The 20,914-nt window shown below is 33.9% G+C and overlaps 3 protein-coding genes and 1 long non-coding RNA gene across 11 annotated transcripts in view; 2 read left to right on the forward strand and 2 right to left on the reverse strand.

Annotated features, from left to right (window-relative positions):
* Positions 1-119: 119 nt before the first annotated feature.
* On the reverse strand, positions 120-1,598 carry LOC551126 (protein FAM162B). The gene is made up of 4 exons (XM_006565139.3): positions 1,384-1,598; positions 859-1,034; positions 698-791; positions 120-525 (listed from the first exon to the last, which is right to left on the reverse strand). The coding sequence occupies exons 2-4, from the start codon at positions 1,031-1,033 to the stop codon at positions 309-311; spliced, it is 486 nt and encodes a 161-aa protein (XP_006565202.1). The 5' UTR covers position 1,034; positions 1,384-1,598; the 3' UTR covers positions 120-308.
* Positions 1,599-2,402: 804 nt separating this feature from the next.
* On the forward strand, positions 2,403-4,654 carry LOC411024 (DDB1- and CUL4-associated factor 13). The gene is made up of 8 exons (XM_016911837.1): positions 2,403-2,423; positions 2,642-2,796; positions 2,905-3,302; positions 3,367-3,535; positions 3,641-3,788; positions 3,894-4,194; positions 4,272-4,435; positions 4,532-4,654. The coding sequence occupies exons 2-8, from the start codon at positions 2,727-2,729 to the stop codon at positions 4,617-4,619; spliced, it is 1,338 nt and encodes a 445-aa protein (XP_016767326.1). The 5' UTR covers positions 2,403-2,423; positions 2,642-2,726; the 3' UTR covers positions 4,620-4,654.
* Positions 4,655-6,147: 1,493 nt separating this feature from the next.
* Positions 6,148-20,914, reverse strand: part of LOC408803 (tensin-1) — a 247,322-nt gene continuing 232,555 nt past the window's right edge. For all 8 annotated transcript variants that reach the window (XM_026440250.1, XM_026440248.1, XM_026440249.1 and 5 more), the window contains 6 exons: positions 11,627-11,773; positions 10,421-10,609; positions 9,212-9,651; positions 8,806-9,024; positions 8,340-8,511; positions 6,148-7,039 (listed from right to left, as the gene is read on the reverse strand). In XM_026440250.1, the coding sequence (XP_026296035.1) occupies positions 6,830-7,039; positions 8,340-8,511; positions 8,806-9,024; positions 9,212-9,651; positions 10,421-10,609; positions 11,627-11,773 (1,377 nt within the window). In that variant the 3' untranslated portion in view covers positions 6,148-6,829. The remainder of the gene's footprint in view (positions 7,040-8,339; positions 8,512-8,805; positions 9,025-9,211; positions 9,652-10,420; positions 10,610-11,626; positions 11,774-20,914) is intronic.
* Positions 8,787-9,949, forward strand: LOC107964323. Its single transcript, XR_001702777.2, has 2 exons — positions 8,787-9,026; positions 9,243-9,949. It is a non-coding gene; the product is annotated as an uncharacterized LOC107964323 (long non-coding RNA).

Here is a 20,914-nt window from a genome sequence, read left to right on the forward strand (position 1 = left end):
ATATTATATGTTATAAAAATAAATTTTCTTATTTATTAAAATAAGATATAATAATGCTTATTTACAATACAATTATTTTAAATAATATTTTCAAATTAATATTTTATAAAGATATAATACTATTATTACTAAAAATTATTACTTGTAAATAATCTCTGATTACTCAAAATAATGACTTCAATGATTAAATAATTCTAATAAAATATAATGACATGGAAAAAAAATTAATCAAAAAAATATTTAAATTTATTTTAAAATATTAATGTAAAATTGAAGTAATTTAAATGTTATTAAAAAAAATTAAAATATTATTTTTCATTTTTTTCAGCCATTTCGGCTTCTTTTCGAGCTTTTTCTTTCACTTGATCATACCATTTTTGTCTTTCTGTTAATAAATTTTTTCCAGCAGCAACATCTCTTTTACCACTCATTACAGCTAGAATAGAGCCAATTATCGCAAAAGCCATCATGTAAAAACATACTTTAATTCTGGCTTTAGTATGAGCTAGCTGTATAGTTCGTATACTGAATAACAAGAATAAAAAAATTTAATAGACATAGTTTTAATATAAACTTTTTTATATTTCTTTAAAAAATATAATTCACTTTTGTTACATATATCTATATAAATATGTGTGTACATGCATTTAAATTTAATTTTATAAATATTATATATAGAGAATATATTTTTACTTACCTTACTTGTTTTGGAACTTTATCCATACTAGGAAAACGTTTAACCCACACTAATATTCTTTTATCAAAGTTAGTCAAAGTATATAAACTCTCTCCTAAAATATAATTTTTTTTTTTATATGTTTTTATTAAAATCAAAAGCATTCTAAAAATATATTTTACCTGATACAAATTCAATTGCTTCCTTTTCAGCTTGTGATACATTAGTACTTTTAGATGTTTCAGTTTTGATTTTAGATGTTTCAGTAACAGGTTTATTTTCATTTTTAACAAATGTTGAATGTAGTTGTCTTATTTTAAAACATTTAAACTGCCTTATCAATCTTGTGCTAAACATCCTATATATAATAAAAATCTTTATCAAAATTATAAAATATTTATTATTAAGAATAACTATTATAAATATTTTTACGATAATTTTATAATAAATATACGATATTAATGATTATGTACTCATGATTTTTATATGTTATACGTCTATAAATAAATTGTACTTCATAATAGAATGACTATATTTTAAAAGTAATATTTTGATTTAGTAATATATAATGATTTATTAATATAATAAAATTATCAAATTGATCAATTAAATATATCTCTTTATTCTCCCGTTTTATGTAATAATCAATTTCAACGTAATAATTCATATAATTGTTAAATTTATTATCATAAAAATTGATTACTTACTTGTAATTATTATTATACTGGACTGACAATATATCTAAAAATTTGCTCTGTTTTTTATGATCACACGTTACCCGAGTCACGTATTACGTACTACTAACATAATATCACAGATGAAATACAAAATATACCTTACGTTCAATGTATTTTTTTATCTTAAAGCATATAATATTCTCGATGACACAAAGATTTTCTTATCATTTGAAGTCATTCTCAGCATTACCGATTTGATTTAGAATAAGATTGTAACATTGTATTGATTGGAATTGAAACTATAAAATTACAAATAAGAAATAAAATAAATAAAAGAATCTTCTTTTAAGAAGAACCTTCTAATTCTCTTTTTTCGATAAATTTCAATATTTGTTCTTAGTTTCTTTGTTGAATCGAATTTTTTTTGTTTTACATTATTGTTGAACACTTATTCAAGTCAAAAAACATTTATATTATTTATCAGAGTATATTATTTTACAAAGTCATTATTCAAGAAATACATTGTAAATCTAAAAATATAATTTTTGAGACAAGAAACATTAAATCAAGAAAAAGAAAGACATGAAATGTTCAATAGACATTTTATATATCGTCTGTAGTTAAATATCAAATAAAAAAGTAAGCAAATAGCAACAAAAAGATAGTGATAGGATAAAAATTATCAATCAGTGTCATTTCTAAAATATTGCAAATGAAACATAAAAGAATAAAAAATGATACAAAAAGAAAATAGAAATAAAGTAAAAATTGACTATCTATATTACCTCTTAAACGTCAATAATATTTCTTCTAAGAAGGGATAAAATAAATCAAGAATCAAGAATCAACGCTATCTCTAAAATATTTTTTAGAGATAAAAGATATGTTTTAAAAAATGGCGCTAAAAGTTAATTCTTATTTTATTTTACTCTTGCTTAAAAGAAATACCTTTAGTATTCAAAAGATGGCGCAGTCAATTCTGATTTTATATCTTTTTTGTACTATATGCTATTCTTTCTTTATAAATTTTATTTATGGCATTCTAAAGTGGTATTAATTTCACCATTTTTGTATGTGTATTGTACATATTCTTTTTTTTTCTATTTATTTGTTTATACCTGCTCTAAATTTAAAAATTTAATATTTGTTCATGAAAAATAATATTTTAATATCTAATAAATAATTTATGTAACATATAAAATATATATAAATTTCAATATTTCTTTAATGATAAGTTTCGAATATTTAAAAAACGTATAGATATTTATGTTTTATTTTCTATATGTAGATATACACGTGTTTATTTCACTTGTGACAAATTGTGATGAAAAAAATATACTTTAAAAATTTTATTTAATTAACAAATTTACAAAATGAAGGTGAAAATTCTAACAAGAAATCCTGATGAATACTTAAGAGAAACAAAACGTGACATATATAAAGGTTAATATTAATGAAAAATAATAATAAATTAAGTTTTTATTATAAATCATATATCTTATTATGTACAGTTATGATAATTAAATAATTAATTTTGTACATTATTTATAGTACCTAGGAATTATGATCCAGCATTACATCCTTTTGAAGCAGCAAGAGAATATACTAGAGCTTTAAATTCAGTAAAATTAGAAAGAGTATTTGCAAAACCTTTTATAGGATGTTTGGAAGGTCATAAAGATGGAGTATCTAGTATGTGTAAGCATCCTTTCCATTTGTCTACTATACTTAGTGGAGCTTTTGATGGAGAAATAAGAATATGGAATCTTACACAAAGAAAATGTATACGTAATTTTTTGGCTCATGATGGTATTGTAAGAGGAATTGTGTTTAATGCAACTGGTGAACAGTTCATTACTGTTGGTGATGATAAAACTATTAAAACATGGAAGTCACAAAAAACATCATTTGGTGAAGAAGAAGAACCTATAAATACAATTATTAGTAAGGTAAGATATTAAACATTACTAACTATTATTTTATATTAGTTTAAAAATTATGAACATTTTGTAGACTGTAATAACTGGAATCTCTCATCATCGTTCTCAACCAATATTTGCAACTTGTGGTGAAGTATGCCATTTATGGGAAGAAACTCGTAATGAACCAATTCGTACATTAAAATGGGGTATTGATACTTTATATGATATTAAATATAATCCTGTCCAAATGAATTTATTTGGTAAGAATAATTATTATATTGTAAAATTATTTATTAATAATTAAATATAAATGATTGTATTTTAATTTTATAAGATCATAATTAAAATTTTATATAATTTTATAGCTGCTTGTGGAAGTGATCGTAGTATAATTTTATATGATGCCAGAGAAACAGGTCCTTTGAGAAAAGTTTTTATGAGATTAAGAACTAATAGATTGGCTTGGAATCCTATGGAAGCTATTACTTTCACATGTGCTAATGAAGATTATAAGTAAATTCAAAAAAAAATATTTTCTTTAAATTTACTATTATTTAAATTGAAATATGGAAACTAAGAAATATATTAATTATCATATGTATTCTATTTTTTATCTAGTTTATATACTTACGATATTCGTAAATTGAAAACACCAGTAAATGTGCATATGGATCATGTAGAAGCTGTAATTGATGTTGATTACTCACCAACTGGTAAAGAATTCGTATCCGGTAGTTATGATAAATCTATTCGCATTTTTGAAGTAAATAAAGGTCATTCTCGAGAAGTTTACCACACAAAACGTATGCAAAGATTAACATGCATGGGCTGGTCTCTTGATAACAAGTATATTATTAGCGGAAGCGATGAAATGAATATTCGTGTTTGGAAAGCAAGGGCGTCAGAAAAATTGGGTGTGGTATGTTTTATATTTTTTGATTTTTTATTATTTTACATATTAAAATAATAATAATTTAATAAAATAAATAATTACAGTTAAAACCTAGAGAAAAGGCAGCATTAAATTATAGTGAAGCTTTGAAAGAAAAGTTTGCTGCACATCCTCAAGTGAAGCGAATTGCCCGACATAGACAGATTCCAAAACATATTTACAACGCAAAGAATGAATTACGTACGATTCGAGAGAAGATTAAACGAAAGTATATATCATTATTAAAAAAAAAAAATTATAAATATTTGAATTATATATATTTTTTCTCGAAATATTTTTACTATATTTACTTATTTTATTTTAGGGAGTCTAATAGACGTGCTCATTCTAAACCAGGAACTGTACCTTTCATTTCGGAAAGAAAAAGACACGTTGCACAGCAAGAAATATAATTTAGAATTTTATATATTGTAATATTTTTAATAATGAAAAATATAATTATGGATATAAATTGGACACACATAATTGAATTATTTTTTTGTTCAATATTTATTGTAATAAATAATTTTATTGAAATTATACAACGCATTGCTATATAATAATTCGTAAAACGTTACAAACTTCAAGCAGTGATTAATGTCTTGCTTAGCGTAGCTTACAATGATTTATTAATTTTCTTTCATTTTCATTGCGTATTTATTTTAGCAATTATTTCTGAATTTGGCAATACGAAGATCATTATATACTCGATGTTTGAAGTATAATGAATGTCCGTAAACTAGCTAAAAATCATGCTGAAGTTTTGTCTCTTTTTTTTCGTTAAGAATGACAATATGTGATTTTAGTCTTCGTATTTTTAATTTATTTTATATTTTCAGGTCCGCATTATAAATCTTATATTTTCGATTTAAATAAACGAATATAAGAAACATTTATCGATTTTATACGTAAATATATAGCATGATAGGAAGGAATATTGTATTTAATTTAATACCAGATATTTGATTGCAGATAAACTCCTTAGTAAAATACTATTTTATTATTTTTTATCATGTCTCTTATACGCATTATTTTGTAGAATAAATCAACGATGACCTGCCGTTTATAAAATCTTATAATATTATATTCATATTATTTTCATATTATTCGATGGATTCGATGGTAGTTTTCTAGATTTTATTCTAGATCTTAATCGATTTTTTTTATCATTTTGTATATTGAAAAAATTGAAAAGTAGGAATTTTATTGAAATATTTTCTTAAAATTTTATATTCTTGGGCGTATAAAAAGCGGCACATAGTTTTCGGTTTTGATCTTTTATGTCGGTTAACACACACGTAAGATTATATACTTATTTTTCTTTTCTTCTCTTTAACATCCACTATGCGCGCATAAATTCTGTACAAGACTAGGTTAGTCGAGAAATTAAATTATCAATGTAATACGTTTTTCATCGGTTTTAAAATTCCATGGTAATACATATTCTACGCTTTGTATCGTCACTGTTTCAAAGGTCTATTTCTTCTAACGCTGCCGTCCATGTTATTTAATTAAATATGAATAGTATCGTATAACAATAATTATAATTTATATACATATAAACACATTTACATTACTTTTTTAAAACATTTAGTCGCATGAAATTTTAATAGCAAAATCTCAAGGATTTTTAAACTTTTTTTTTAATTAATCGAAAATTAAAAAGATCTCGTTATAATCGCCATATTCAACTCATTGAAAATTATATCGATTTAATATAATATTATTTATTATATATATTATTAATTATTTCTCTTATAATTGTTTAATTGATAAATTTTTCTATTAAAAACTTTTGTTCTGTTTATTAAATGATCGTCGGATATTGTAATACTGTCAAATAATCTTTGATTAAACTGAACACTATAGAATTTCACACATTCGTTCGAAACAAAAAAACATTCAAAAGATATTCACAGTAACATTAAAAAATATTTCTCATTTTTTTTTTTTGATAATTTTTATTCGATCTAAATGCTACAATAAGCTAGTTTATCAAAAATCCTGCAAATTAATCGTGCTTCGAAATTTTTTTATCGCAGAGTTGGCGTCAATATATATTAATACACAAATAGACGTTTGTTAATAATTCAATCCAAAATCCACATTCGATCTTCGTTCATTGAACGAAAAACATCGAGAATGTAATCTACAAAATAAAGAATCAGTTTTTCCCTGCTGTGCGTCCTCCGACTTTTGATTCGCTGTTATTTTCACGAATAGTGGCGATCATTAAATTACTAAATGTTATATTCTCTATCACTATTGATAACTTATAAATATTTATCACCGCGAGAACGTTCTGAATTTTATTCGAGCATACAACATTTTTTATTCTCGAGGATGCGGTGAATCGTTGTAATGAATAATCGATCAATCGTGTTATTAATAATTCTTTTTATTTATCGACAAACACGATCGAAGGACCAAACGAGTTTAGTGAAAACACATTTCGATGATTTTACGAACTCCTTCGAACGATCTCCTGTAGAATTCTATCGTGAAGCACATTTTTCAGTTTCTCTCAGTGTCTCAGAAACGAATTCAGTTTTAACTGTCCGGTTCGAAGAATTGGTGAAAGAATGGATTTTTTCCAAATCGTTGTGATTACAAGAGCTTTATTCTAGACGTTCAGGTCAGCCATCATTTTGCGAAAGTCGGCTAAGGTATTGTAATCGGGATCCGAATCGATGTCCGCAAAGTCTTTGTTGGAATCGCTTTTCACAAAGCTTGGATTATATCGACTTAATGACAAAGGACATGGTAGTAATTCTGGCATCACTGAGTGGTGAGTAATTAGAGCAGTCAGTGTCGTGAATTCCTTTGTAAAACCCTGCAACAAATAAAATAATATAATTACTATTTGTATTCGATCCATAAAAAATTTTAATTTTATCGTGAAATGATATAAAGTTTTAATTAGTTTTTGTTTCATTATAATTTTTTCGATAAAAATGAATAGAATATAATTTTTGTTGAAGTATAGTTATTTATAGTGATATCGAATTAACGATTGTTATATGTTGAAAACTGCAAATTTCACATTTCATTTGTCACATCAAATGAATAATGTAAAATTAATTATTGAAAATATATCAATTTTCAAATATAATAAATAATTTAGAAACGAAGCAAACCAATAACAAACATCGTATACGCATATATCAAAATTATCATGTACTGTACATGTTCGAATCTCATCGTGTGTTGCCACGGCAATGCAATTCTAGATGAAAGAGTAGTGGGGAATTTTGATTTCCCTGCGGTACATCCAACAAAACTCATTTATACTCGTTTCGGAGATTATCAAAGTCCACGGACCCATTTAATTTATCCTACAAGGGAAATCCGGACATTTAAATACGCGTACCGAAATGGCAGAATACGCAACCGGAGTAGCTTTGTACTTGCACAATGTCTCTATTATAATATTTCTGAACTGAAAACATCGGTCCAAACGCGATATTACTCTGCGGTGATTAACATCTGGGTACAAAGCGGCTCGGTTTTCTTTGTCAATGTACATTCGTTTTATTCATGGTTAACATGAAAAAAAAAATATTTTATTTTAAAAAATTACATAGATCTCGAAAGAATTTTTTTAGAATCTAATGTACTTGATATAAATAAAATCATAATATATTTATCTATAAATATATCTTTGAAAATCAGATAAATCAGAAAAAAAAATTGATAAAAAATTAGATAATTGAAGCTTATTTATTTATTAAGTTATGCAATTAAATTTTGCATTAATATTATTTTAATATATATCGTATTAATATTATATATTTTGTGATTAAGTTTCAATCGATATTTTTGTATATTAATTTTTCTGTTTGATCTCTGGAGATTGATCTTTCGAAAGTGTCTCATGAAAATATTAAATTGTATAATTCTTGATATATCATTTGTATACACAACAATATATTTTAATTATTTTCGTTTTATACAAATTATTCAATTATTAGTCTCTCTTGTCTGCCTTGAGTAATAGCATTGAAATGAATTGTAATAGTAGAAAATGAATTTACGTTGTCAAGGCGAAAGTGTTAATTACTCTATTTAAGCGCAGACGTTTCGTAGACGGTTAAAGACTTTCACAAGAAAGGCCATCCCGAGAAGAGATTTACCTTGATTTTGTAGCCTTTGTTCGTACGCATTATGAGATAATGGGCTATTCCGCTTGGTTGGAATTCGCGCGGCACTCGAAGCGAAAGGGCATAACATCCGGGTTTACTGGTACTCTCTCGCACCATGAAGGCTCCTTCCGGCTCCTGACTCAACACTTCTAGCGTTATTTCCCTGGAATCATAAATCATCATGACACTGTGAAAATGCAAATTTGTATAAATAAGCAGTGAAAATAACTAAACTCGGATGGCTTATTATTATTCTATCATATTTTTATGCATTTTAATTTATGAACGGTAATAATAATAATAATTGAATATTTACATTTAAATAAATATAAATGAGTGAAAAGCTTCATAATTTTAAAAGAGTTACGTCTTGTATGTTATAAGTTTATATCATTATAATACATTGAATTAGCAATTTTTGAAAATTAAATATTAGAAAAATGTATTGATGAGAAACCTTGGTATTCCAGCTTGAAACCAGGGAGCCTTTCGTAGTTCAGCTTCTTCACTGCGGTTGTTAAGGCTATCCGTTCTTTCAGGAAGAGGCGGTGGGGTCGGCGTGGAACCATGTGTACTTCCATCAGCGGGCACCGAACTGCTCGAGGTACTGATCTGAGATCTTCTCTTCGATTTGAATTCTGTTTCCGTGCCAGAGCTGGGAGAATTATGTCCTATCCTGTAAGTTTAATTATTAATCAATATCGAAATCCTTTTCTGCCTTAAAAGATCAATTATTTAAATTTGAAAAAGAATGAGAATTTTTCAATATCCATATCTGTGGTTTAACATAATACTTCACACAGAATATTCTATACTATATTGAAAGATCTTTTATGAGATAATTATTCATATCTTTTTGTTACCTGTTGTTCTCAATATTGAAATTTTTCGCAGTGATGGAGGCGTTGATGGTATTGTCCAGACTCTCAGATGGGGGTATCTTGTTGTACGCCGGCCTCGTGCCCTCGGACTCGATGATCGCCTCGTTTATATAACCCCCAGAATGCGGCCTGTTTGACGGGCTCGTCGGTGTGCTGCTACCACTGACGAGGGGGCAGCTGTCATCCTCACCGTTCAACCCAAGAACGTCACGTCCACCTGTCAAACCCATCGCCAGCCGCTTTATCAGAGGCGGCTTGTCCGTTAGTCTCTTGTACGAATTTAGCTCCGTAGGTGAGTTGCTCTCATCGCTGCTCGGCGTGCTCTGCTGAGAGATACTCTTTGGCTCATCCTCGTTCGTTATTGGGCCGAGAACGTTGGTGAAGTTGTGCGTCGGCCGTAGACCCGGGATCGAGTTCGGTGTCTGATTCGGTGCAAAGAAATGGTTGATCAGTCTCCATGATACGTACGACTTAACCACGACGTTCCAAGACATTTCTAACGCGAGAGAAATGCGAGTGTAAACGCGGATTCGATTTTTTTTAATCTTTTCCCTTATCTAGAACGATATTATGGAAACTTGTGTTTTTTGTTTATCATCGAGTAAAATTAAGATAATGTTCGTTATAAACAATAATGAAATTTTCTCTCCGAGGAAAATTATTTCGAAGATGTAAGAAATAAATAAGGCGTTCAATAAGATCTTGATGAATTTTAATGTATCCAGTCTCTCGATTAAATATTTATTTTCTTGCTTAACATTTGTTTTCTCTCGTCGATAAGATAAGATTGCATATTCTATAAAAAGAGATGTGTACCAGGGTTTGCCAAGTCTATTCGCAATCGTTACGACAGCGTTAAAATTCGATTTTTCCAAAGACGAAGTCGTTACAACAATTTTGAAAATTGAAAATCTTCATATCGAATAATTATTTTATAATTTGCTTGTTCCAAATCGTGATCAAAGGAGTTAAATCCCGGAAATTAGCCACATTATTCATTATTTAGTTCTCGCGAATGTGCGATGGGCCGATACGACGCCGTTCAATCTGTTCAACGACGTTTCTATTCTCGAGTCCGGCTCGAGAACACAGCGTGGCGAATAAACGGCGTGAAATAACGTGGCTCGTTTCGTTGAAAAAGCCATTGAGCGAAAATATGTATACTCGGGGGAAGAGAAGGCGTGAGCTCACCTTCACGCTAGCGAGTCGCAGCGTGGGCGAGCCTGCGCTGCCGAGCTGTACGTTCATGTCCGCCGCAGACGAGCCGCTTCCAGTTCTGGACGTGGGCGACGTCCGACTTTTTAGCCACGAATTCGAAGACGAATTCCTGCAAACACCTCCCGCGCCGGCGATCGAGCTGTCGCCAGCCAGCGATTTGTTCTGCGAAAAAAAAAAAAAAAGAAATGATCGTTTTACGCGACTAAATTGCAAAGAAATTCCTGTGAAACAATTCGATCAGAGAATAGCATTTAATGTAACAAAATTGTATATCGTTTATTACAGTTACGTAAATTCGTCGAAGTAGAAATATTTAGTTAAGAGAATTTAAATTAAAAATATCATTATTGATTTAATATTAAAAATCTGGACGATTAAAAAATATTTCTACTATGCAATTAAAGTTAAATAATATTTATTATTTTTTTATTCGACAATTACGTAAACGTTTCGAAAATAGTTTCGGGAAAACGGATAGCGTAAGAGAGAAAATACGGAGGAAATAAAACGACGGGGAATCGTGCTGAATGTTTAACCTGTTAGGCGGTAAATGTCAGATATATCGGCGGCCAGTTTTACTCGCCAATTTTGACGAAGGTATCGCTATTACGGAGGCCCGAATTTGCCGTTCGGTAAACGATGAAAAGTTTATCGAATCGGAATCTTACGATTCCCAGGACGATCGCGTGGGGAGAACGAGAGGAAAGACCGCGACGAACTGACCGTTTACGTGGAAACACGATGGAGCCGGGAGACTTGGGTCGAATTTATAATTAACGCGGCCTGTAAATGGGACACCTCTACTGGAGACTGATGCTCTCACGAGACCGCGTTATACGTCGCCTCTCTACTTTATTTTTCCTTGCACTTGACTCGGTTTTTGTGTCAAAAAGAAAAATCCTTGTATTAAATTAATTGAAATTGAATCTTTATAAATTTTTGTATCGTTTCATTTATCCATATTATATCATCTATATATATATTATCTATCGTTGCTTTATCGTTAATTTTTCGCTCGAAGATTTTTCTTTTTTTTTACGCGTGTAAATTAGCTTCTACGCGGTATTAGAATTTATTAGAAGGCAGAACGGTTTCACTGTTTCTACGTTATCGATAGAATGAAAATTAAGAGAAAGCGAAATCGGTGGCGCGCGATACGAGATACAGGAATTTACATACCCACGAAGATCGATTCTCCTGTTTGTCCTTTCGGTAGGGTGGCGATGATTGCGGTGAGATCACATCTTGAAGGATCGGTTGGCGCTGAAGCTGCGCCACGTATGCCATACGAAAAGCATTGCCGACAATGGTGTTTAACTCCTCCGCCTGAAAAATAACGTAAAAAAAAAAAAAAGAAAAGAAAAAAGAAATGAAAAGTCGATATAACTTTACGAAAGTAAAAGTAAAAAAAGTAGTTTGCTTTGTTCGTGTATTGTAATATTTAAAACCATTTGCAAAAGCGTTCAAGGATAAAGATCGACCTGGATCGAATCAGGGAAGTAATTGAACATTGCCTTGTCAAAGAATTTCAATTAATTCGCCAATTCGCCTATGCTCCAGTCTGCATCAAAGATGAATTTCAAACTATAATCGATGGTTAATTAAACTTCGAAATGACAACTTCGTTCAAGTGGTCTTTTATTTAATCCCTCAAAAGAAAAAAAAAAAAACAGCGCCGTCGTTAATTTTACATCGAATCGACTGTCTGACATTTCAATTTAACTTATTTCTTTTCCAGAAATAATTTTTTTGAAAAATATCTAACCCAAAATTACTCTGGCACTAAAGAAAGATATTTCGTAGTCGGGGGAAAGTTTTCGAAAACAATGACGTCGTCTCCCATAGCGCGGCAGGGAAACCAAAACATTTATCATTCACACGTCACATCCAGAGACTATGGAACGACGAAGACGAGTTTACCGCCATTCCTCCACAAAGGAGTCTCTCCCGACGACGTTCGAGGCCCGTAAAACGTCGTCGCGCGTACATGTCGTAGTCCGTACAAAATTTCCGATGACGATCGCGCGAGAGAAGGGCAGGGTGAAGAGGAAGAGAGAAGAGGAGGAGGAGGAGGAGGAGGGAAAGAGGCATGCCGTTTCACGTAACGTTCTCGAGCGGCTCGGATGCGCGCAAGGGAGAAGAAGGAGGAGTGGAAGAAACGGACGTCGGGTGTAATCCATACGACAGGGCTCGAGGAGGACGCTACCGGAAGCGGGGTCGATACGGAAAATAAACTACGCGGAGGAACTTTACATATGTCGAACGAGGTATCGTGGTGTGTGCGAGGAAGGAAGGGAGACGCCGATGATACTGAAAATGGAAAATGGAGAAGGAGTACGCATCGAAAGATAAGAGAGGGAAAGAGAAAGAGTGACGCGAGAAGTTAAAATGCAGGAAGGAAGAAAAAGGAGATGATACGAAACTGGAGAAAGAGATAAATATAAAGAAAAAAGAAGACGATATGAGAATATTAAAGAAGTATATCGAGGGAAAAGAAAGGAATAAAAGGAGAAAGATAGGATAATAACAGCGAAGGATAAGATGGATGGAGAAAAAAAGAGAAGAGGAGCGGGAAAAGGGGGAGAAAGAGTGGAAAATGAGGGACGAGGATGGTGTGGCGCATCCGATATTATAGCAGAGGCTGCGGTCGCCACTTGCCTAAGCCGGATATTCGAAATGGGAACCGAATGTGAACATGGTGCTAGTGTGACGCCGCTGTATTCTTCGTGTCTGCGGTTAGAACACGGCGCGTGTTTGATATTCGCGTTTTTGGTGACTCTGGGGATCGAGGCGACCGCAAGGCGCAAATTTTATTTCACGGCCGACGACAGCCAATGAAACGAAAGTGATCGGATCCGGGGAGTTTGTTTCACGCAACCATTTAACGTCGTTACTTCCTTCCATATTTTACGATCGTTCCCGTTTTTCTCTTTGCGGTTTCTGTATTTTGTGGAAAACGTTAATAATAATCGGGCGATATATATTTCAATGCGTTTCTCTTTATTTGTAGTGCATTGTTTTCGTAAATTTAATTTTCGTCGCGAGATTAAAATGTTGAGAGATTCTTTCGAAAATGTTTTGTTCAATGAATTGTTCAATCGTTTGTACAAATAGATATTAGAAAAATTATTTAAAAGCTTTATTAACGGAACGACATATTTTTACAAAACGATTTGCAAACAACGCGTCGATTGTTTTATAAATAAAACTGGTAAATATGATTTTACCAGGAACAAGGAGGGCAAGGAGTTTGGCAAACGCTTTAAATACAATACGAAGGCACTTGCTCGCTTCTATAAGTGCAAATCATCAGTAAGTTACATATATTTATGGGGTACATTTATCACCTGATCCTTTTAGGACTACTCTGAAAGGATGAGAAATGGCGCTCTCCGAATGATTGAAATCCTCGCGTAATGTTCAAAGTGAAACTTTCGCGAAAATAATTGCGAATTCCACCCGGGAATGCGATATTAATATTTATACGTACATATATATAATTATAAATAATTTACACGTGCAAATTTCGACACTTTTCCATTCTTTCTATGCAATTTTTCCGTCCCCTTTATTTTCGAATCGAATCAAAAAAATGGGGGAGCGCAAAGGAATAAAAACAATTCAATCCGAACTTTTTTTTTCCTCCCCCCTCCCTTTTATTTTTCCAACTCCCCTCCCCCCGTCAGGATAGGTCAACTAGAATTTTAACGAAGATCACGTAGATCAATCACGCGTGCATCCGGGATTTGATAACTGCGTACCATCAGCGATCGGTTGTCAGTGGCCAGTGACTGCAAATTTGATCCCGTCTCTCGATGCGTGTTATCCGATGCTTGGCTCGCATGGAATTCGCAAGAGAAATCAGTTTCAATCGGCGCGAGAGAAACCGTATGTTTATTCGTCGCGCTGTTTCGAGAAATAACAACAACTCGTGCCTGATATAAGAAATATATGATCGATCGAACGAGGATATTGTCGTTAATCGGGATACGAGTAATAATTTATGATGATGTAGATGTAATTTTTATTCTTAGATTAGATCTAAGTTTAATTGGAAGATCGATCAGCCGTGCTCTTTGAGGAGTAAATTAAGCGAGCGATTCTCGACGTTACTCAGCGCCCTACAACACGAGTGTTGTTGAAAACTAAAAGGAAGAGACTGGCAAGACTTGATAAAGTCGTAGCAAATAAATTCGTTAACGAGGTTTCTTACGAAGTAGTTAGGAATTGGTGGCGAGTTCGGGAATGGAGTGTTGTTCTTCCCTATCACTTCAACGAGCGGCATACAGACGTCTTGTTTAACGATATCTTAGTAGTAGAAGTGTCCAATAATCGAGTGTTGTTCCCACAGGAGTATTCTTTTTTTCGTCCTTTGAGATTTCGAACAATTTCGATTATAAATAAAGATATACAAATACAAATTCCGAGAATAATTATCTTTGATCGAATCATTTATTTGTTTAATTGTAATATTATCTACTTGTATTATTTATTTTTACCTTTTACGTTCTTACCATGACAGAACGTGTGTTTTTTTTGTTCTCGATCACATCGTGTTCATTAAATGTATGCATTAAAATAATAATAATGTTATTCTTTAATCTCGTTGCATATATTTTTCGTTTATTTCACGCACGATCGAGGTTTCGATGCGGCGTGTTAAACGCGTAATCGATACTATTGCAGTGTAATTTGTCATTCCCTTCGTATCAAATGAATTTTTCGTTCTCGAAAGTAATTCAGCATTTTTTAATTCGTTTTCTAATTAATTCCTCTGCGCAATAAGGAACAACGTGAAAAAAATGTACCCTCCACGAAAGACTTTTTACACTACAAAAGCACCATCATCTAGCAACTTGTTCAAAGCAGAAACCATTCTCTGTTTGAGATCAAAAGAGAGTACGATGGTTACAAACGCTAAAAACTTTTCTTTTATTTCGAAACCGATCTTCGTCCAACGAATAGACGATAAATCCGACAAAAGAATGTAACGAAAAAACTACTGTAAAACAACGGGAAAGGAAGAAGTGAAGAAAATCGCGAGGAATTCTCAGAAAATCCAGAGGAAATCTTAAATTAAATTAATAAAAATTTACGATACGATTGTAAATATGTTATCTTAAACATAATTAATTATTGTATTATTTAATTCTTTCCTGAAGCTTCCACAGTTATAATATTTTGTTTTCCTTAAACATTTTTGAAAAAAAGAGAAAACAATTATGACACAAAAAGATTTTAATTTTAGAGGCAAAGGATTAATCATTGTTCGCACAACGAATAAGAATAAAAATTGTTTTCGTAGATCTTAGATTTCTTTTTAAAATTACATGATTTCGAAATCATTCGAGCAGCCTTTCCCTCGAACGTGGTCAACCCCCAAGTTAAGACGAAACGTAAAAAAAGAAAAAGGGTAAAAAAGGGTAGGTACTCATTCCCGATCGCACAATACCTCTTTTTAGGCGTTGAGCAGACCGTCAACGTGGCGCATTAATACGCACCACGCTCTGCCTTTCACCGAGCTCTGGAAAAGAGAGCGATAGCCTTCCACCCTTCCGCCCCTTCCGCCTGCCATTTCACCCTGTTTCCACCCCATTTTCACCCCCATCAGTCGTAAGCTCGATACGCGTGTTTGCCTGCCAGGCAACCAAACGACATCGTCGCCAACCAACGTCGTCGTCGTCGTCGTCTTCGTTGTCCTCGTCGCAATCAAACTTGCGTCGATTTCGAAACGAGGTTGTTGAACGACGACGAGGTGGAGCATTCAACGTGCGCCATCCACGAGACGATGGCACGCGTGTGGCTGGACGTGTGCGTGGCCAGGACCTTTCTAAACGCGAACGGACACGAGCCCACGGGTCTGGCCAAGGGTTGCGACGTGAGTGCTTATTACACATTCAAGGCCTGCATTTGCACTGTGGCCTGGGTGGAAAGCTGTATACGCCTCCACCCTCCTTCACCCACCTCGGCTCGCCGCTTTTCCACCTCCCTCCTCCTCCTCCTCGCCGCCTGGTCACTCTCTCCCTCTCTCTCTTCCTCCCTTCAAGGGAGGGGGGTAAGGGCGTTTCGTTATATACCACATACCACGGCCATTGCCGAGGATCCTACAAAAAGATCCACCGCCGCGGCCGCGCTCACCGAGATTCCTCTTTTCCTCGACATTTTCATTTCTCGTTTTGTCGGCGTCCATCCCACCGCCCTCCCCTTTCCCGCGTCTCTTTCGCTCAACTCCGTTTTCCGACGAGAGAAGAACGAAAATCGTCGGTTTCGCGTGATTGAGATTAATTGGGAGCTGGTTGACCGGCAGCGTAAGGGCGAAAGATTAGTAAGGTTGGTATATTGATCCTTTGTGTTGTGATAATTTGATTATCATATAATCGTTGCGATGATCAATTTCGACGCCTTGCTTCTTCTCTCTCGGTGTACTGGTAAGTGGTAAGTGAAAGAGGGAATAGAGGAAACGTGTTTTCTTTCCATTCCATTATTCAAGGAAACGTAGAGAAAGATGGTTTCGAAGATGATTTAATTGATAAAAAAGAAAGAAAGAAAGAAAAGTGTAGAAAGCGAGCAACATTTATTTTCCGCTTCCCTGATTCGTTCCCGTGACTAATTTGATGATTCGTGTAGCACGCTTATGCGCCAGCTTCGAAATATTTCAATTAACGAAACGCGGGCAACGCTGTAATTGCTGTCGGGCCACGCCATCTCGTAAGTTGGCCTCCGCAGAGCTAATGCGCACTGCAAATAGCAACGAAAGTGTTGCATACAAGGCGCATTGTATGATATACATACGCAAGAAGAGAGAGAGAGGAAAAAGAAAAAGCATCGAGATAAACGATAAAATACGGAATCGTTTCCTATTTCGAGTATAAACTCGTGTAAATATTTTGCCTTCGACTCGGATGCCTTTGTAATCTCGAGATTACGCAATTGGGAGGATCACGTTTGTTTTTGTTATTTCTCTTCCCTTTCTCGTGCGAAATAAGAAAAACTACTGTAATAAACGTTTTTATTTTTATTATTAGGAAAAATTCTGCTTGTCATGGCCTGTTTTTATGTGCCTTCAGAAAAGATTAAGTAGGGAAATTTTTTAGAAATCAAGTTCAGGAGGTTAAGGTGATTCGGAACAAGAATAAGATTGGATAAGAAATAAATAATAATAAATTATAGAAAAGCTAAAATAACTAGGATAGAGCTAGAAATGAAACTTAATTAACTTAATTTTAATCGTAAACGAAAAATAATACGCCTGATATAATATAGGCCAACGTATTAAACAATTCACTTATCCAAATGATTTTTCAAATAATTGATTGAATTAATTACACTGAATTGCTGCTGCTGCAAAAAAGAACAAATTTATATAACAAAATTCTTCGTCTAAAGCAACAACAACAGATGAAAAAAGAAGAAAAGAATGGAAGAAAGAATTCGGTGCATCAATCTCGATCATTTCTTCATTCGAGCACGCGTGCGTGAAGAATCAAAACACTAGGTTGGACGTGGGACAAGCACACCGACGCAGCAAAAGCTTCGTTATGGTGAAAGTTTAATCGCGGTTGCGCGTTTCACGGGCAAAAATAAATATTGCCATACGGGAGAAAGAGGTGGCTGGCTCGTAAAGAACGCGGCCGTGTATTTTGTATTCACCCAGGAGATGCTCCTCGGCGGAGGATAGCGACTCGTGATTCTCATCACGAGTGCTTAACTACATTGTCACTGTGTAGATACGGACGCTTTAACTTTTTTGCCATAATGACGGGTAGCTTGTTCCCTCGTGGGGACAAAGTTGCGGCTAAGATATTGTGCTACGCTCCAATGGCCCCCCTCCTCCACCCTTCCTTTCCCTCCGTTTCCTCCTCCTCCTCCTCTCGTTACTCGATGCTTCTGTGCGTGATGTGCGTGTCCTCGAAACGCCACTTTACACTCAGCGATGTATCTTTTTTTCTTCCGCGCCAGGAATCCCGATATCGAATTTGACAAATCACGATTTTTCGAAGAATACATCTCCTTCACACTTTATACAATTATTGGGATTGAAGAAAAATTGTATAAGATACTTAATTTTTTTTTCTCTAGTCAATTGTTGTCCAACGAATACTTATTTTTCTGAAGATTCTTCGATGAAATTGCAGAAAATATAATACTTAATAAATATAATACTTAATAAATACTTACTAAATATAAATACTTTTTCGATTAATAATTTTTATATCTACCAATCGATAAGATCATCAAATGTTTGGATTAAAATTTAATCGATTTAATACTTTATATTGCTACTTCATACGCAGATTGATTTTTGTACAATCAATTTTTCGTAAATGGAATAATTTCTCATTCCTTTTATTTTATTTTATTTTTTTTTTTTTTCGTATCACTTTCATACCGTTATTTCAATCGACCCGCTACAGGAAATAACAAATTAATGTTTCGAATCAATTCTTCGTCTCTCTCTCTCTCTCTCTCTGCAAGCTATTCAAAAAGATACATAAAATTAATTTACCGTCTCGCTCGCAGTCTCAATCGAAACGCAGGTGCGAAGAACGAATTATCGAAAATTTCGGCCGGTGCACTTAATCGGCAAATTCATGATGCAGAGTATTGAAGAGAGAGAAGAAGAGAGGGTATCGTCATGGGAAAGCTATATATCGCCAATTACCAGCGTGGGAATAAATCCAGGTCAATTTATCCTGTTGAATCTCTTTCGATTAGCCCAGATCGTGACAGTTAGCCGGCTCCAAATAAAACTGCCTCGAAAGGCAGTCGGCCAGCCAAGCTTTCAAGTTCGAATGTGTATTCGGTGTAGGGGATGGAGAGAAGAGGAGGGAAGGGAAGGGAGCTTTCGCCCACCGAAGATCGATGATTCGCGGCGGGGCTGGCGTCATCGAGAAAAATTTATTTCCAGTTGTAGGCGGTGCAAGTGCGGCGGATCTCTTGCCGACAAACGAAAATACGGCCGGGAGAATTGCCGCCCTACGGAAGGTTTATACGAATTTAAACGCGAGGATGAAATCATCCTCTTTATTTTCATCCTCCGCCTTCTTCTCGACTCCTCGTTCGGGAGGAAACCGTTCGGGACTGGATCAGATTGGACGACAATTAGATCCGGGTTCCTTTCAATCTAATCGTTGGGCAATGATTAAATTCAATGTCGCGCCCGCTGTTGGATTTTCTTTTCTTTCTTTCTTTCTTCTCCCTTCGACCGTGTGAATCCGTCGAGTCGTATGGTATTTCTTTTCTTCGCGGTGGAATTTAGATTTGGTTTAATGGAAACGATACGGGTTATTGAGAGATGTGTTCAGGATGTGAAAAGATGTTTGAGAATTCGAGCGTTTCTTCGTTGTAGGCGTTAAGAGAGAGACGCGTATTTTTGTTTTATATATGTTCGAAGTTTATGTTTTTAGGTTAGATCAGAGAGATTAGCTGTAGAGCGCGATAAACGCAAGTTTCGAAATTACGCGGAAAGTAATATATATTTGCGTGACACAAACTTTGAACAAACTTGAACGAAGTTTGCAAATAAACTTGAGCATCTTGCAATCTCTATAAATTGAATATCTTTGAAAATTTGCTTTGATATTTATCGTAATGAGTGAAAAATCGAGAAAATCGTGCCTGTTTTTCTTTTTTAATTGACAAACAAATCGAAACGATTCGAGGAGAGGAAAATGGAAGAAAGGAAATGTTTGTTTTTGGCCATTTTCTTTTTCGACGAGTCTGTCTCAAAATTTTGCACATTTACCAAGATAGTATTCAATAAAAAGAAAAAGGAAGGATTCTTCGATGCCCTCGGGCGTGTTTTTTTGACTGGTAACCCATAGAGAGGCAGGTGCAGGATACCTTGATTGATTTTCCTGATTCCAAGCATCGAGCTTCGCAATTTACTCGATCGTTCAAAGGCGAAACGTTTTTCATAACACACCTGTCTAATCACAATTCTCGTCCAAAATATCGTTACGCAACTTTCCCTTTTTTAAAATTTTGAACAAAAATACGAATTACGAATCCTTCTTTTCCGTTTTTCATACATTTTCGAATATTCATTTCGAGGTAAAAATCGTTTACAAAATTATTAAAGAAGAAACAAGCGTTGCACGTCGATAGAAATAGAAATAGAATAGATGGAGGGAGAAAAATGCTTATAGAAAATTTATCATAGAAGATGCATACGCGTGCATAATCGTGGCATATCGTGGCAAATTGATACGCAATTTTAGGCGGACGTGTTGGATGTAAAGAGGAAGAAACAAGGATCGAAGTGGACCGAAAGGACGGTAGGTTGCCGTGGCTTTGCCCCGGCATGACGGGCCGCATTCCATGCATTCCACGCGGTCACGGCCATATCTCCCATTCCTCTAGATTTCCTTCCCGCCAGCAGCCTTGCGTCCTACCACCACCACCGCCATTCCTCTTCGACCAGCGCCACCATTATCTTTCTTATATTCTTCCGTTTTCTTCTTCTTC

The sequence above is a fragment of the Apis mellifera genome, linkage group LG4, assembly GCF_003254395.2.
Source record: "Apis mellifera strain DH4 linkage group LG4, Amel_HAv3.1, whole genome shotgun sequence".
Classification (NCBI taxonomy): Eukaryota; Metazoa; Arthropoda; class Insecta; order Hymenoptera; family Apidae; genus Apis; species Apis mellifera.